We start from the raw sequence: 18,678 nt of genomic DNA on the forward strand, positions 1-18,678 counted from the left end.
CGGTTTAGTTTAGTGGTCTTTGTTCTTTAGTTGGAAAGTCAAAGATGTAAGAAGAATTCAAAGATAATTCTAAAAAATTCTAAAGCATTTACTTTCAGCCTTCTTTCCCTTCCAATAATAACAGAATGCAAGTAACATTTTCCTCCTACTAACATTCATTGAGATAAACAATATTCTTCTCTATGATGATGCAATAACTGTTATGCAAAATCCTTTACAAATAATAGTCACTGTAATAGGCTTTTAATAGTAATCTGTACACTAAAGACCTTAAGTTACATAGAACTGAACATACAGGGTCTAGCAGACATAAAGCCTGCTTAAGTGTGGTTGTTGGTAGGGCAATAATATGGGTGTAATAATGTATAGTTTTAATTTGAACATTTCACCTAAAATGTCATAAGATATGCTTGAGTGTGATACTGTTATGTTATAGAATTACATGCTTATGATTTTCTAATAAAAGATTTTGTAATAACATAAGGGGTGCTATTTGTGCCAGATCCTGTATATCCTAACAGGCAATATGTGTCTTTCTTTTTTTAATACTCATCTAACGATGTTTTTAGAGAGAGGGAGAGAGGGAGGGAGGGAGAAAGAGAGAGAAAGAGAGAAAACATCAATATGAGACAGAAACATCAATTGGTTGCCTCCTTTTGGTGTATGAGATGAGGCTCCAACCAACTAAGCCACCCAGGGCTATATGTATATATATTTTTTATTTTTTAACTTACAAAGGCTTACATTAAAATTTTTTACTGGGAAAATAAAGTGTTTGATGAACTGACTAGCCCCCCACCTACCAAAGGGGGGGCTAGTCAGTTCATCAAACAGATCCCAGATCTCTGTATTTTACTGTTTATTATCCCAACATGAAACCTCTAAATACAAGAGGTTTTTCCTGTATTTCTCAAGGATTGTCTGCTTCTAAGGTTCTCAAAGTGGGACATAAGGCAATACACCAGGGTATACAGGAAACAACAGGTAACAGTGTATACCTTATCTATGCTAGCACTGATTTTATGTGACATTTTTGGGAAGGGGGCATTTTAAAATAGACACAGATACACAGGGTGGGGCAAAAGTAGGTTTACAGTTGTTCATATGTAAAATAATACAATAATTAATAAAAAATAATATAAGAATAAACTGTTTTGCATACTGAAAATGGTAAACATACTTTTGCCCCATCCTGTATTGTGCAGAATTCATTTTAAATTCTTTAACATGAATTTTTTTTAAGTGACTAAGTTTTAGGCTTCAATGAGCTGTTTTCCAAGAACTCCCAGATTCCTGAGGTGAATCAATATTTCAATGGAAAATTCTGATAAGCAATGTATTAGAGCAGTGTTGAACTTTCTGTAAATGGCCAGAGAGTAAACACTTTAGGCTTTGCTGGACACATAGTCTCTGTTGTGTATCCCTCTGTTTTTTTTGTTGTTTGTTTGTTTGTTTGTTTTTACAACCCTTAATATACTAATGATTTATAGACAGAGTGCCAAATAAAGAACAGGCCATGGGGCCATAACTTTGTCACCCAGTTTATGTGCGAGAACATAAAACTGGTGTTAAAGCTTATCCAATTTGGAGTCCCAGAAGTATGGTAACAGAAGACTGTTTTTTACACATTCACTTATTTTAAAACAAGGGAAAACTATGTGGTATAAGATTGGATTAGAACTCAAGAAATCCTGATGCTTCTAGTTTTTGCTCTACCATTAACCAGTTCTATGGCATTGGTTACATCATGAACTTCTTAGGCCTATTATTTTATTGCTAAGGGAAAATAAAATATGTAATAAACTTTTTAAAATGGGAGTCATTTTAGGTGGTTTTCCTTATGCCCTTGAGGCATAGGTTTCTCATCATTGGATCAGATGGTTTCCTCAGCTCCAAGACTCTATTAAGTTGGTCTAATTATTTAAGGTAGTCACCAGAAGATATGAATCACTTTTAACTCTCTTAATTGTTTGCTCGGTTTATTTTTTTTAATCCTCACCTGAGGACATTATTTTTTTTTCATTGCTTTTAGAAAGTAAAGGGGGGGGGGGGAGAGAAACAGTGATTGGTTGCCTCCTGTACGCAGCCTGATCATTGAACACACAACCTAGATATGTGCCCTGACTGGGAACTGAACCCATAACCTTTTGGAGTTTGCTGGTTTTTAATGAGTCTCCACTAAGAATACCTTAGTCATTCAATAATTATTTTTGTATGTCATTATATATAAGGCATTTATAGGAGCTGTACCTCTTTCGGTACAGCAGTTTAAGGTTATACTAAGCCTTTATTTCCATAATCTCCTACCATAAATCTTTCTCACCTTAAACATGCTCCACTGCAACCCTTACACAACCTGAGTGATAAGTACATACAGTATGACTGTAAGATAATAATGCTGATTTTTCATGTATGGTTTACATAAACCATAAAGCTATTTTGTTTAAACTACACCAGGTTGTGGTTATAGGTGTGTGCTTTATGAAAATTCATTTGTGTGCTTTTCTATATGTACGTAGCAATACCTCAATAAAGTTTTTAAAAATATCACAGCCTATATTAGGGATAATAGTGCTACCACTTATAGGAGACCATTCTGCATGGTGTGGGCCCAGCTTCCACTTGCAAAGGTCAGTGGAAAGTGAGGTCTGGTACACAGGACCCACACTCACAGATAGGTTTTCCCACGGGCAATCAGGCCTGCATTGTACCTAGGCCACTTTGAGACTTGCTTTTTGCTAAAATTCACTCACACTAAATTGAGGCAGCAAATGTTTACTGCGTATCTTTAAAGTGACTTCCTAAAACCTATGCTAAGCCTTCCATGGATGAGTGGAACCAGTTCAACCACTTTTCTCTTTGCATTTGCAAATATCCGTCTTCTGTGATGTGATTAGTGGCATCCTCTCCTTTGTTTTCTGTAAAAGGTAACCACCTAAAGGGAACCTGTGCATAGTAAATGAGGACCATCCTCAATGTAATGTGCCAGGAAAAGCAGTAAAAGTCTGTCAAGGCAAGGGTAGGGGCCCTCTCCCCTTGAGAGAGTAGCCGTGCCATCCCTTTTCCTCCACGGGACTCTGTAGTCCGTGTGAATTTGTCTTGTCTCATCTACAATGCCGCAGATACTGCTGGCCGGTGTCTGTATCAACTACCACCTGTCGGACTAGGAGCACAAGTTTCCACCCTAGAGAAGCAACAGGAAGCAGGTTAAAGAAACTAACTGCTTAACAGACAAAAGATAACACTGAAAAATATAAATGGGGAAATAGATGATAAACTGGAATAAAAAGGTAGAAAAAAGCTTGCTTTTTTTGTTGATGTATGAGAATGTGTCACTAAGTTATAATATGCAATGAGGTGAGTGGATGTGAGAAGAAAAAGCAATCCTCATGGTAAACTGGTACTGGGAGAGATAGTGGAGACCAGGTAAAGCAAACATATAAATATAGGGAACAACACAGGCTCCTGTGGCTTAGTGGATTAAGTGCCAGCCTTCGAACCCTAAGGTCATCAGTTTGATTCCCAGTCAAGGCACATGCCTAGGTTGTGGGCAGGGTCCCCAGTTCAGGGTGTGAGAGAAGCAACAGACCATGTAAATAAAATCTTTTAAATAAAGTTTTTAAAAAAACAGAAAACGAACTAATCAATAAGGCTGAAATGAACAAGTGAATTTTCATGTATTTTTTAAAAAGTCTTTTCATTTTAATTGGCACCACCATGTATAACAATGATACTTTGTTAGTTTTAAAAATTACTTCACTCGCAGAGAGTAATTTTCACAGAGGATTATTTACTTGCTCTTACTACTCACCTAAAAAGCTGATAACATGGAATATATTTCTGAATGTCTGGAAAAAAGAATTTTTAGTTATAATTACATTAATTGTCATTTGAATAACATGTTGAACACCTTGTGCCAGGAAGTACATTACCATTACCTCATTTAAACCTCACAATGAACCTATGAGACAGATGTTATCATTCCTTTCATTTTAAAGATGCGGTAACAGGCAGAGATATTAAATCTGCAGGACCAATATTCAAAATGCCTCACTCCTAACTAGAGTGGCATACTCCTTCTAAATGTTACTAACAATAACACAAAAGATAATTTCAAAGCTGCTATATTTTCATTTAAATTCTAAAAAGGGGTATGCTCTAATTTTACCCTATTGATAAAAACAGCTGTTAATGGGATTATCTTTTGCTATTCCAAGTAGTTGCTTCACAAAGGATTTGTTAATGTTAACTACAAACTATCAAGGAAAAAAAAATCTTTTTTTGAAAAACTGATTTTAGAGAAAGAAATATAGATTTGTTGTTCCACCCATTATGCATTCATTGGTTGATTCTTAAAATTATTATTTTTTAATTTATTGATTTGAGAGAGAGAGAGAGAAGAAAGAGAGGGAGGGAGGAGGGAGTAAAACATTGATTTGTTGTCCCACTTATTTACACTTCTCACATGTACCCTGAGCAGGGACTAAACCCACCACTTCAGCATATTGGGACAATGCTCTAATCAACTGAGCTACCCAGCGAGGGCCTCACTGGTTGATTCTTGCATGTGCCCTGACCCAGGATCTAACAGAAACTTTGGCATACTGAGATAATGCTTTAATCAACTGAACTACCTAGCCAGGGCCAAAACATCTTTTTAAGAGGTGAGTTTTATTCCCATCACTAAAAATAAATCTAATACGAAAAGTGATCATCCTCTTTAGACATTTTTCTTCTAGCAAATGTATGCTAACCTCAGATAAATTCCTCTGTCTGAAAAACACTGAACACAATCTTTGTAACTGTTAACAGCCAAACACTTTCTGGTGTAGATAAGGGAACATATAAAATGAAACTCTGCCCTGGCTGGTGTGGCTCAGTGGACTGAGTGCTGGCCTACGAACCGAAGGGTTGCTGGTTCGATTCCCAGTTAGGGCGTATGCCTGGGTTGCAGGCCAGGTCCCCAGTAGGGAGCATGCGAGAGGCAACCACATATTGATGTTTCTCTCCTTCTATCTCCCTCCCTAAAAATAAATAAATGAAATCTCTAAAAAATGAAAATCTCATTAACTAAAGCAATGCAATAATTCATATATCTTGGACTTTATCTGTTGCCATGCGTGTTAAGTAATCTAATATTTTGCCCTGGCTGGTGTGGTTCAGTTGGTTGAGCATCATCCCACAAACCAAAAGGTCACTGGTTTGATTCCTGGTCAAAGCACATGCCTGGGTTGCAGGTTTGGTTCCCAGTCGGGGCATGTAGGAGGCTACCAATTAATGTTTCTCTCTCTCACATCTATGTTTCTCTTCTCTTTCTCCCTCCCTTCTCCTCTCTCTAAAAATAAATAAATAAAACTTTTTTAAAAAAGTAATCTAACATTTTAACATAATTTGAGGAAATACTTAAGCATTTCTACAGCACTTGCCTGTCATCTTAAAGTTAAGCACTGTTCCTGGCACAATGAAGTTGCTCAATAAACGACTGCTTAATTAGACTCCTCAAAATATGTTAGATACTCTGAGTAGCATGCCAATTAAAAGAAAAAGCCCCTCCCCCAAAGGTCAAATACATAAACTCTTAACCTCATTTGTAATTAAGAAATACAAATTAAAGCAATTATTATTTTTCCTTACCAAATTGGCAAAGACTAAAAGACTTAATAATTAATAGTAGCAAGATTGTGGGGACCCAGGCACTTTTACATATTATGGAAGAATCTAAGATGGCATGACTTTTCCAAACTGCAATGGTCTACCGCTAGGAACTTGATTTCAGGTATATCCAAAGGCACAAAGATATATGCACCATAAAATGTCCACTATTTCATTGTTTTATATTAACAAAAAAATAGAAAGTCATTCATAGCTGTTTAAATAAGTTATGGTACATCCATATAATGGGACTCTGAAGCCATTAGAAAGAATGGCAGACTCTACACATTGATACTATAATGCACTAATGACATATTGGAGGTATTTATCCCTATATAGTATGATCCCATTTGTACAAATAAAAATATACACACGTGTGTTATGTGTATTGCTAATGAGTAAAATAATACTTATGAAACCAACAGTGGTTACCACAGAGACTAGTAAGTTTAAATTTACTTCATATATTTACTTTACACATATATACTACATTTATATACATGTACATGTACTTCCATTTTAACCTTTTAAAATGGCAAACAAAATAACATGGATAGTTTTAATATAAACCGGTATCTTTCTTTTCAGAGAGCAATTTGTGAATACAAATCAAGAACCTTAAAAATGTTCATATCCTTTGACATTATAATCACATTCCCAGGAAAATGTCTAATAGATATGGACAAGGATGTTCTCTGTAGTGCAACTTATGATACTAAAAAAATTGGAAGTAATTCTGATCATAATTTACTTATTTAAAGGACTGCTGAAATTATGTAGTGCCATAAGAGTATGGTCATAGACAATATAATAGTTATAAAAAATGATATTTAGAGAATAATTTAACGTGGGAAAATGGTCATGCCATAGAATGATGTCATGCCAAATTTTTTATAAAGTACACCAATTTTGTTTTAAACATGTTTAAAAAAAAACTGTATATGTTAATCAACTCTGGCCATGTAGCTCAGTTTGTTGGAGCACAGTCCTGTACACCAGAAGGTTGAGGGTTTGATTCCTGGTCAGGGCACACACTGATGTTGCACGTTTGATCCTCAGTCAGGGCATGTACGGGGGTCAACCAAAACTATTTTCCTCCCTCACATTGATGTTTTTCTCTCTTTCTTCCCCCCTTCCTCAATCTCTGAAACAAACAAACAAACAAACAAACAAACAGACAACCCCTACCTTCCCTGCCAAAAAAAAAAAAACCAAAAACCCTTATCTTTGGTGAAGACAAAGAAAATGAAAAAACAAAACTGTATATGTTAATCAGAAAACTCCTTATATGTTTTAAAACTCTCTTTGTCCTCTTGCCCCTGAAAAAACAGCTGTCACGAGCTACAGTTACTTCACTACTTACTCTGCAAACCCTTGCGGTCTCTTTTTTCCCCCATTACACTCTAGAAATTACATAAGGTTTTAAATTTCGTAGTCACTGAGTTTTTTCAGTTCTCATCTTCTAACTTTTCTGTAGTATTTAACATTTTTGTCCAAGCTTTTACCTTTTTTCTTGGTTTTGAAATTTGGTTCCTTCTCCTTTTGCTTGGCCATCTTTCTGCTACTTAAATATATGCAGGTGCTATTTCATCCCTGCCCCCCCACAGTAAGTAATCTTACCTGCTTATGTCCCAGATTGTTTCCTACTTCAAACTAGGCCATTGCCATAATTTTAATTGAGAAATGGGGGCAGTATATTCTTTTAAAATCTGCTTTTTAAATTTTGTATGTTTTTTCCTATTAATTTGAAAAGTAACTTATGTTGATCACTTTCACCATAAACCATCACAAATAGGAGACACAGAAATAAGTGACTTACCTATTGTATAAATAACTTCAACATCATCCATTTGGGAATCAGTAATGCTATTTTTGGCTTCACCTTTCACTTCCCCAAGGAGAAAACCTTCCTATGGATAAAAATAAGAAGCAGTAAGTATATGGAATATACTGATAGTACTACCATTCAGTCACTTAACTAACCACTATCTAAGTACTAGTACTTAAGAGTATATACAATATGTGCTTCCAGCTTGGGGGCACAGAAAAGACCAGATGCACTTCCAGGTTAGCTGGGAAACATTAACAGTCAAATACCAATGAGTAGAAAATACTATAAACCACTGTGACTTTGGCACATTTGGAAGCATGAAAGGCTTAAAGCCAGAAATGAGGACACAGTGCCTGAAGATTTAAGAGCAGAGCAGTTTGCCTTGGATCTGAAGGCTCCCACTTGTAAGGAAATCATAGATAGGAGTAACTCCAATAATGGAACACCCCAAATGATTAGCCAAGGACTCTAAATTAATGGCACATACTTCTGGGAGCCAATGGAGGCTTCAGCGCTATGGAATGATGCAATGATCAATGCTTCTAGATTAAAAATCATGCAAAATATTAAAGATCTGAAATTCAGTACCAGTCTGCTTTCTAAAAGGGGAGCTGCGGGCCTTAATTCTTTAAAAAAAAAATACATGCATTTTCCCCACAACAGTGGTGATTTTTTGAGTTTGAGACAATTCCATTATTTTTCTTGGCACATGGAAAGATCCATTGTGCTTGACAGACAAGGAAGATTTTGACTTCTTTGTAATTTCAAATGCCACCCCCTCACCATTTCATTGAATAAGAGCACAAAAAGCATGTTTCTACAATATGAGTATTTACTAGACAAAAAGGATCAATCCAGAACTCTGCGCTCTAGACAAATCCTGGGAAAGGAAGCAGGGACAATGCAAGTATAACTATCTAGAAAATCACCTTTCAAGACTATAGGGAAAAGATTTGAGAGACAAAGGCCTAACATTATGGTACTTTCCAACAGCTAAGTTTTTCCGCTACAGGACCCACTCTTTATACTTACAGTAAGACATCACAAAATAATTTCCACAGCTATATACATTTAAAATTGTCATATATATTTGCTCCTTTCTAGGTGTAATCTACAAGGTTATTTAAGAAATTATTAGAGTTTATTCAGCATGGTATTCGCAAGTTACTAAACACTCTAAGGCACTACTTGGGAAGTTTTACACTGTTTGATTTCATAAAAATACCGGTTTTTAAAAGTAGGCACTATATTTAAAAAAGTACTTCACCACTTTATCCATTGTAAAATAAGCTTTTAAACATCTAATATTTGAACATAAATGTTTAAATCATAACTGAAAGCATCAGAAAAGGAACTAGGTGCAACCTTACAATTTAATAAGGTAAATACTATTGCAAAAGTCAGATATAAATACCAAACTAAGCTTTTTCATCCACTAAGAATTCCCCCCAAACAGTCACTGGATGCAACATCTCTTATTCCTTTAACCACCGTACCACTTCAACAAACATGCACAGCAGCCGCTCCACATAAAAAAATTCAGTTGTCTTTGGAAGTACTGTCGGTAGTTACTAGAAACTGAAAGTAAACCGGCAACCTTCTGGCGGCAGCAGGCTAATGCTATGTGAACTTTCTACCCTTTCACAACCAAGGTGAAACAGAAAAGGGGGGCTGCTGAAAGTGAGAAATGGGAGCGCATGTGGGTCAGTGGAATAGGGGCACGAGGACAAACATTGCTCAGAAGAGGGTAGGCTAAGGGAGTGGAGGGAAGTGGAAAAGGGTATAGGGAGGATAAATGGTGATGGAAGTAGACATGACAAAGGGTGGAGAACACACAATACAACGTAGAAATGATGCATTGTAAAATTGTATGCCTAAACCCTACATAATTTTATTAACTAATGTCATCCCAATAAATTCAATTAAAAATAATTTTTTTTTAAAAAGAGAGGGCTAATCCTGCAAAAGACCTAGCGGTTAGGAAGGACATTTCACGCGGCCCGGGAGCCAGAGAAGGCAGAGTCCGGAGGACTGAGGCCGGCACTGCGAAGGCCACCAGGGAGCTGGCGGGCGGGGAGGGCGCCGGCTAGGGGAGACCACGAGGAGACACTGGATCCCGCCCCGCCCCTCAGCTCACCGTGTCAGAGTCCGTATTGAGGTGTTGGAAGGACAGCGCGCCGAGCACAAAGCCGGAGAGTACCGCCGACGTACTCTCGCCTTCCATGTTTAAACGGCTCAGGCGGTGCACTAAAGGAAAGATGGAGCGCCCCAGGCCCGGAACCTTATCAGTGAAGCGGCTCCGCGGAAAAGCAGCCCTCCGCGATGAGCCGAGGAGGCGGGGCCGAGCGAGGGGCGGTGCACGCGCCTGCGCACAGGCGAGGCGCTCTCGCTGCGGGCAGGCTGGGGAGGTGGGGGCGTGTTGTGTTGGGAAGTGTACTGCTAGGCCGCAGTGGAGGGCGGGGCTTGCCACAGGCGCTTCCTTACCCGGCTTCGAGCTCGGGGCCGTATCTTAGCTTCTCTGAAGACTTAGCCCTTTAGGCTGCTTGGTGGGCACCTCTTGGGAAGGTACAGGACGCGTTTTGGTGGCCAGCTGCTCTGAGGGACCCGTGGCATAATGGAAGCATGGCTTAGTGACATTGTAATACTACAACGGCTCTGCTGAGTTTATGGTTTTCAAACTGCATGATGCTGAACTTTACTTAATGGAGGTACTGGAATACTAAGTCGATTGTCAGGGATTGTCTTTCCTAGAACTCTCCAGCGATGTTCGTGGGGGGTGGGGAGCGGGAGAGAATTTGGGTTTCTCTGAGTGCTTTCTTTTAGAAAATTATGGACTCCGGTTAACTTAAAGATACATAGACTTTTAAACATTGTTCTGACAGATTAATGACAGGTATTAACCATAGTGTTGGAGCACTTGATATAAATTATAAGGGGAATGGGAAGACCAGGGCTTGACAATATATGCACACACGATATACAAAGATATGGTCTTTAAATGATTGTAAGAGAGCAAAGTATCAGACTACAGGTGCCCCTTCACATACAATGGGGTTATGGTACATCCAGATGAAACCATTGTAAATTGAAAACGTCCTAAGGTGAAAATGCATTTAATACACCTAACTTTTACAATGTCATAGCTTAGCCTAGCTTACATGATGTGAGTTTTAAAAGATCCTAATACAGCACTATGAAAACTTGAGTGGGCCAAATGGATCCCCTATTGTTCTCTCAACATTAAAATGCCCCAAACAAGTCAGGCTCTATTTCCCTATTTTGGAGGAATTTTAAAAACTGGAAAATAATTAATGCAATGACAAACCCGACCAAGAATCATCTACGAGGTAAGAATGAGGCCCAACACAAAATCATAACTTCACTTAAAACTTGAGATTTTTTTGTGATTACATGTCATGATATATTCAATGTGTGGCCCAAGATGACTCTTCTTCTAGTGTGGCCCAGATATGCCAAAAGTTTGGACACCCCTGGTAGGCCAATACTCAGTCAAATTAAGGTAAAGACTAACAAAAGTGTCGGGGCTCTGTGGCTTCGGACCCAAAACCTAATGCGCAGAAGTGGGTAAAATGGTCAGGGGATGAAGAAAAATTTCTGAGATTCCTTGACACAGGAGCCTCATGCCTTGTTGTACCAACAGCTGTTGGTGAAGCTCCAATATGGGCTACAATTAGTATGAGTGAATATAGAAATGTATAAGATTATTGATAATGATAATAATCTTACTATTAACAATAGGATTAAGGTAAAAGTTTGAATGAAAATTGTAATGTTTAAACAGGCTTTATGTAAAGAAATTGTGTTTCCTTTATCTGAATCCTTTATGGGAATAAATATTATATCTAGTTGGAAACACTTCCCCTATATAGCACCATAAAACCAAAACCTACCAAGCTTTTTATATAATTTATATCATCCAATTGCCCTATAGTAAAGTTGCTCTAATTTACAATTTGATAATAAATGAGTGCCTTGAAAAAAATGAAATGTCATAAAATGGAATCTCTGCCAATATTATGGGTCATAGATTTTCTCTTAGATAATTTCAGTTGATGTAATTGGTACTACTTTGCTTGCTCATGAAACCGAGACATGTTTTTTGGTCATCTATATTTGTTCTCTTGTGAATTACTGCTATATGTATATATATATTTCCCCTTTTCTATTGCTCTTTATATCTTACTGATTTAACAGTGTCTGCGTATGAAAACTATTAACCTTTTGTCTGTCAAATACTGAAAGTGGTTTTTGCCTAGATGTTTTTACCTTTAATTGTGTTTAAGGTAATTTTTTAAATCTTCACCAGAGGATATATATTTTTTGGTTTTTAGAGAGAGAGAGAAAGAAACATTGGTTGGCTGCCTCCTGTACATGACCCAATGGGGATCAAACCTGCAACCTTTTGGTGTACGCAACGATGCTCCAACTAACTGAGCCACCTGGCCAGGGCTCAGGTAATTATTTTTAATACAAAACTTTAAAACTTTGTGTTTAAACTTTTATTCATGCCCTTAATCTTTTTGTCTGAGGTCATATTTAAGAAGACTTCCCTGTCTTATGACACTATTCTTGAATAGGAGGCAATTAAGTCATATTTTGTCATATTTAAGAAGACTTTCCTGTCTTATGACACTACTCTTGAATAGGAGGCAATTAAGTCCACTAATTAAGACCAGTGTGGACTAATGCCATTGGCTGAATGGAATCACAACAGAGATTGATTACCAAAATCTTGAACACTGAACCCATACAAACAATAGAATTGTTTTAAGAAGACTTTTTTTTAAAAAAGACTATTTATTCCTTTCTTCACTAAAAGGAACTAGTGCTCCTTGGAAAAAAGGTTGATTTCAAGGCAGAGACAATACAAGATGAGCCTGAAACTTGTTTTTGATGCCAGAAAGTAAAGATGGGTTCAAAGAATGATATAAACATGTCAACGTGACATAGGAGTTAGGTGGGCTGATACTGACCAAATCTGAGGCAATCAAAAGATCACAATAAATAATGATAGTGATGGATTACATCCCATTGAATAAAATAGGAATCTTTGAGTCCACAATGATGTGAATGAATGAGTAAATGTTATAAGAGAAAACTCTTCCTTACAGTAGAACACTACCTAATGTAGGAGAAATCTTGAAATCAGAAAATCATTTTTGATAACTATCATCATCATAATAATTGATACAGGCAACAGCTAATTGAAACTAGTGGGAAAAGTTTGAGTAAAAGTCTGTTTATATAGTCTCCAGGTATCTCCCCAAAGATATTTATGAGTTACAGGAGAAAAAATAACTTTTAAACACCCCCTTAAGCAAATAATGAAGGTTAACATCACCAGTAAAGAGACAAATACACATCAGCTGCCTCCTCATGTGGTGTTCTGAGAAGACCATAGCATCATTTATGCAACGTTCTTGCTAAAACTGCGTAAGTTGAAATTTCTCACTAGGAAAAATCAGACAAACTCAAATTGAAGGACATTTTATAAAACAACTGACCTGTATTCATAAATGGCAATGACATAAAATGAAAAGACTAAGGAATTCTTCTAGATGAAAGGAAACTAAAACAGGACATCTGAATGCTGCAAGGAATAATCTACAATGACAGGAATAAATTCGTTCAAATAATACTAAAGTATTGGTGAAAACAATTTTTCCTTGGTTGTACTTTGCCTTATCTATAATTAGCATAGGGTAACTCAGAAAAACCTGAAAAATAGAGCAACTCTGGAATCTTCACCTCAAGAACTATTTTTTTTAAATTACAAGTAGATTTCTTTCAGTTACCCAAATTTCAAAGCTTTGAATATATTTGAATAATGGCTTATACATTTTCTGGTTAGATTGAAACTTTTTCTTGTCATGCTCTCAATTTTACTTAAGAAAAGGTATGGATTTTATTTTTCCAACTCTTTTAATCTACCTTTAAAAAACCCCTAAAATAGTGTCTGGGTCAAAGTTGACATTCAATATTTGTGGAATGAATAAATTTTGGAGGGCAGGAATGCTTTCCTTGAATTCGTGAATTTACAACTATTGAACCAGGTAACCATGCTAGCTACTGAAGGTTCATTGAATAACAAATAATTTGTAATCTAGTTGGAGACAGAAACATTAAAGACAAAATCTCTTTTTTTTATTTAGATTATTTTATTTTTCAATTACAGTTGTCCCAACTGTATTTTCTCCCAGCTCCTCCCCCCAAAATCTCTTATATCAAGATTCAGATCCAAGCCTTTTAGGAAAAATAAAGCTAGAAGCAAGGATAGCTAAGGTACTTACTCCCCCTAGGGTTGGGATTAGGGAAGGTCTTCCCAAGGACCTAAATGACTCAGAGGAAAAGAGGTGCAACAGACTGCTCATCAAAAGGAACATCGTGTGTGGAAGATCCGATCAAAACTTAAGGAAAGGGTTACCAGAGCTCAGGAAGAAAACTAAAATATATTTTGGATTCTTATTTTGAGTTAACTGTGAAGTGGTTCTTTGTTCTGGGAAATTACCTAAACAGACCCTTTAATTATAAGAATTTGAAGCAAGTTACTTAACTGTTTGTTTTTAGGAGAAAAATAAGAATGTAGAAGTTGCCTTGACTGGTGTGGTTCAGTGGATTGGGCATCATCCCACAAACAGAAAGTTCTCAGGTTCAATTCCCGGTCACAGCACATGCCTGGGTTGTGGGCCAGGTCCCCAGTTGGTGGCCTGGGAGAAGCAACTGATTGATGTTTCTCTCCCTCTATTTCTCCCTCCCTTCCCCTCTCTCTAAAAATACATACATACATACATACATACATACATAAAATCTTTTATAACAGAGTGTAGATGATGCTTTAGACACAAATCTTAGTGCTATGTTTGGCCTCTTAATAGTTGTATATAGACAAATCATTATTGCACACTGAGACTCCTTTGCTTCTATGGTGAGAAATGTTTCTTGCTTTCATTTATACCTGGAGTTTATAGCAACCCTTGGGGAGGTAGTTGTGGGCTTATTCAAGAATTACTTGCGGGAGATCCAGAGTTTTTGCCCTAGAGCCAAGGCCCCAAGTCTTCATTTTCTGCTAAAAGGCACAGTAAAGAGGAATGGGACTCGGCTTGGCACAACCCGGTCTATGCTGGATTGTTGATATCTTGCATGTGACTATAAGGCAGAATAAACCAAAATATGCTGATGCTTGCTTCCAAAATGATTGCTCCAGTAGCAGAGTGATAAATGGACTGGAAGGGAAAAAAGTGGATTCATCCTGAGTAATTCCGAATTTATGGACTTCAGTTAATTTCTTCACATAATTTCTTCTTATTTTATTCTTCTTTAAATTTCCAAGATTTATTATAATATCAGGCATGTACATAGTATGTTCTCCATATTTGCTTATTGAATGAATGGACTTTTTAAGATTTTTTTTAAAAGGTCACTATATGGCTCTGACTGGTATGACTCAGTTGGTTGGGCACTGTTCTGCAAAGTGAAAGGTTGCAGGTTTGATTCCCAGTCAGGGCACATGCCTGGGTTGCAGTTTTGGTCCCCAGTCAGGGAGCATATGAGAGGCAACTGATCAATGTTTCTCTCGTACATCATTTCTCTCCTCTTTCTCCCTCCCTTCCCCTCCCTCTAAAAATAAATGAATAAATAAATAATTTTTTAAAGTCATTATGTAGAAAGCCCAAAGTCACCAGAATTTGGAAATAAGAACAACCTTTAAGAATGAAAATAATGTATGTATTTATTTCTTTTTAAAAAGGTTTTATTTATTTATTTTAGAGAGGGAAAGGGAGGGAGAAAGAGGGACAGAAACATTAATGTGTGGTTGCCTCTTATGCGCCCCCTACTAGGCACCCAGCCTGCAACCCAGGCATGTGCCCTAGACTGGGAATCAAATTGGTGACCCTTTGGTTCACAGGCTGGCACTCAATCTACTGAGACACACCAGCCAGGGCTATTTCTTTTTTATTTAATAATTTATATTGTATTTTTTCATAACCATTTAGCCCCCTTATACCCCCTCCCCCAGTATATTTATTTCTTTGTGCATCATTTTTTCCTTGATACGAGATTCTGACTTTTCTCCAAAACTGATTTAAGGAATGAAAGAAACTACATAATGAGTCATTCATAGTGAAAAAAAAAATCAGAAAAACACTAATAAATGTAGGTACCAAAGAGATATAAGGAACACATATGAACATGACTAGAGTAAATTTCCCAGAAGATTTATCAGAACATGACTTACATGAAAGTAACTGGTGACCTCACTGATAGCCAAGAAACCTGTTCAAAGAATAAGGGCAGGGATTTCAAGTAGAATCAGGAAAAACAGAGAAAGCAGAGAAGCTGATTTGGGTGGTTATCATGTAACTTGACCAGGAGAGGCCAGGCAGTGGTCAATAATCCTTTAGTCACACAGCAATCATTCTGTTCCAGGTTTCTACTGGCCCTGGGTGAAAGAACCCTTCACACTATCCATATCTCTTGCTCTCATTTCTTTTGACTATAAGTTTGGCGTTCCATTCCTTTGACACAGTAAAGGAGGAGGCACTATATTTTAAAGATATTCTGGCCACTAGAAAAAATATACAATATTACAGTCTCCTGTGAATTTATTTAGTATGAACTGGTCACAAAAGCTTGACCAAATCAAGTTTATAAATCTTAAAACCAAGGGCTATTTTAGCTATGTCAAATGGAGATGATCACACTAAGGAAGTGGTGGGTCCCCATTTTTGATATTCTATCTCACCACCTCTCACCACATAGGAAATTTACAGAGGGGACATGTCTCATTAGAGTAGCTCACTCCCAGGCAATCTTGCAGAATCTCTACTGCGAAGTCACTTGCATGACTTTGGCTTTAGGAGTGCTGGGGGAGACTGGGTCACCATGTTTTCAAGGTAGGAGTCACAGAGAAAATGCTCCCCAGACATACTTTGTAAAGGCAAGTCAATAGAAAAATCTAAGAGGTTGAGACTTCAGTCAGCAGTCAGCAAGCTGATGTTCTTCTTAATTGATTCATTGCACATATGTTGGTGAACCATCTGCTTTGTAAGGTCTTTAGTAATAGAATCAGGTTGGGATTTTCCTGGTTCTAAAGAACATTTTGTTAGTCTTAAATTCATCATATTCAGAACAATAGCACCACCTTTCTGGGATGCTCAATTCAGAGAATTCTCAGATCTCTAAGAAGATGTTTATGTACTCTAACCTAAGAAATATTGAATTTCAAGAGTGGGTGGCTGCTGCTTACAGAGTACTTATGGACCCTTGAAACATGTCTGTGTTCCCCATGATTCCAGGGACTCCTCTTTGAGAAGCACTGGGGAGAAGCCTTCACCTGTCTGTTTACTCATGCATATGGTTGGGTTACCATTTTTCTTTTCACTTATATTGAGGTCCTACCCAAAATGTTGTTAGTCTTCTACTGAGAACAATACCTGGTGAACTTAAATGTAAGTAAAACAAAAAAGTTTTTGTTTGCTAAAAAAAATAGTGGAAATAACCGAAGCATATAAATTGCACTGGGAAGTGCTTGACACCATTACCTATTTCAAATTTTGCTCAGCTAAACTATGGTTTGATGAGGGGAGTGCTTTTCCCCAGGACTCCATGGAGGAGATACCAGGAGGCAACAAATAAGAATAATTAGTGAAGCAATATAAATAATGAGTGTGTTACAACAGTCATCATGGTAATTGAAGAGATTTTATTTCAGAGGCCAGAATACATTGAAGCTATGAATCAGTCACCAGGTTGTTTTCTTTTTAATTATTGGTGTCAGCTAGTTGCTCTGTGCTCAAAATGCAGAAGTGAACTTTAGCACTATATATTATAGGGTGGTGACAGCAAGCATTAATCAAAGATAACTCTTATGATTGGAAAGGTTTTTTTAACTTATGAACTTCCAGAATGAAAGACTCCAAGACTAATCCTGGGATAAATTTGACTATTCTCTTTAACTATTAATCTACTTATTTTTATTGTTTTATTTAGGGAAGGTATGCTCCAAATATTTAAAATCCCAGTTTTCACATATTGCCACTTGTCCTAATATAAGCTCAGAGCTGCATTTGGTCTTTAAAATTTTTATTTTTAAAAGTTTTTTATTTTCCCTGAAATGTGAATACTAAGGGCAAAAAATCAATCTCTGTGACAAGTTTTCCAATTGTGAATAAATTTTGGTGTGTGATTGGTTATACTATTAGAGAATTATAAATCATGAAACCATTCCTGAAATCACCAAACCACAAAGACCTGTGTACATGCATTATATGTGTGTGTAGATATGATACAATACTTTTCCAAGAGAGATGAGGGCTTTACCCACTTGCAGGTAAGGTCAGAAGACTACATATAGTATCAGCATCAGAGCAATATATTGGCATTACCCAGGAAGCTCAAATATAAAGTTAATTTAAACAATCTATTAAAGTTTTTAGTGATTATTTTAATAATGTAAAGATTTTTCCAAAACTGGAGAAATATTTTGGGAAGATTGGTAAGTTATATAGAAGTGGATAGTACTAGAGATAAAGTGATTACAACTACCTGAGGAATACCCTCCCCAAGTAAGTAGTTTCTTAATGAAAAATTTTGCCAACATTTTTATTATTCTCCAGTTGATCCTCCTTTGTCATCATCTCCCCCGCTTCCCCAGAGGTGCCAAACTGTATGGCAGGGTCTTCTGTCTTAGTATTATCCTGGGGACACAGGGAACTTGCCCATCAAACTTCTTCTCTAATTTTTCTAACAAAAATTAAAAATAAAAGAAGGAAGAAGAGAAAAGAAAGAAAACCTACTTTTTCATAAAACCCAGTTCTTAGGAATATTGAGAATCTGAAGTTTTGGTAGTGATGGGGTTGTAGAGTTCCTGATAGAAGAAATTCTGACTAACCAGGGCTAGCTGAAGTTTATCTGCATTCAAATTAAAATATACTGCAAGAGTCTAAGGAGGTACCAAATTTTTCGGACTGTAAGACCATAAGATGCACCTAGGTTTTAGAGGAGAAAATAGGGAAAAAACTTTAAAGCAAAAAATGTGGTAAAATCTTTAATAACATAAATAACATAGGCTGCCCCCCCCCCCCCGCCCCAGCAAGCCAGGTACCCTACATTCGGACTATAAGACGCACCCCCTTTTCCTCCCAAATTTGGGGTGGGGAGTGTGTCTTATAGTC

The 18,678-nt window shown here is 37.1% G+C and overlaps 2 protein-coding genes across 4 annotated transcripts in view; one reads left to right on the forward strand and one right to left on the reverse strand.

The window, feature by feature from the left end:
• The window catches only part of ABRAXAS1 (abraxas 1, BRCA1 A complex subunit), a 24,754-nt gene extending 14,940 nt beyond the window's left edge, over positions 1-9,814 (reverse strand). The window contains exons 1-3 of one of the 3 annotated variants that reach the window (XM_045819976.1): positions 9,621-9,814; positions 7,472-7,562; positions 3,812-3,848 (exon numbers count right to left, since the gene is read on the reverse strand). In XM_045819976.1, coding sequence (XP_045675932.1) covers positions 3,812-3,848; positions 7,472-7,562; positions 9,621-9,707 — 215 coding nt within the window. In that variant the 5' untranslated portion in view covers positions 9,708-9,814. The remainder of the gene's footprint in view (positions 1-3,811; positions 3,849-7,471; positions 7,563-9,620) is intronic. The other 2 variants (XM_045819977.1, XM_045819978.1) reach the window with 2 other exon arrangements.
• Positions 9,815-11,905: 2,091 nt separating this feature from the next.
• The window catches only part of GPAT3 (glycerol-3-phosphate acyltransferase 3), a 78,070-nt gene continuing 71,297 nt past the window's right edge, over positions 11,906-18,678 (forward strand). Inside the window, exon 1 of the mRNA XM_045820402.1 lies at positions 11,906-11,958. The gene's annotated coding sequence lies outside the window, so the exon portion shown is untranslated. The remainder of the gene's footprint in view (positions 11,959-18,678) is intronic.

The sequence above is a fragment of the Phyllostomus hastatus genome, unplaced genomic scaffold (assembly GCF_019186645.2).
Source record: "Phyllostomus hastatus isolate PE091 unplaced genomic scaffold, TTU_PhHast_1.1 phas_scaffold_39, whole genome shotgun sequence".
Lineage (NCBI taxonomy): Eukaryota > Metazoa > Chordata > Mammalia > Chiroptera > Phyllostomidae > Phyllostomus > Phyllostomus hastatus.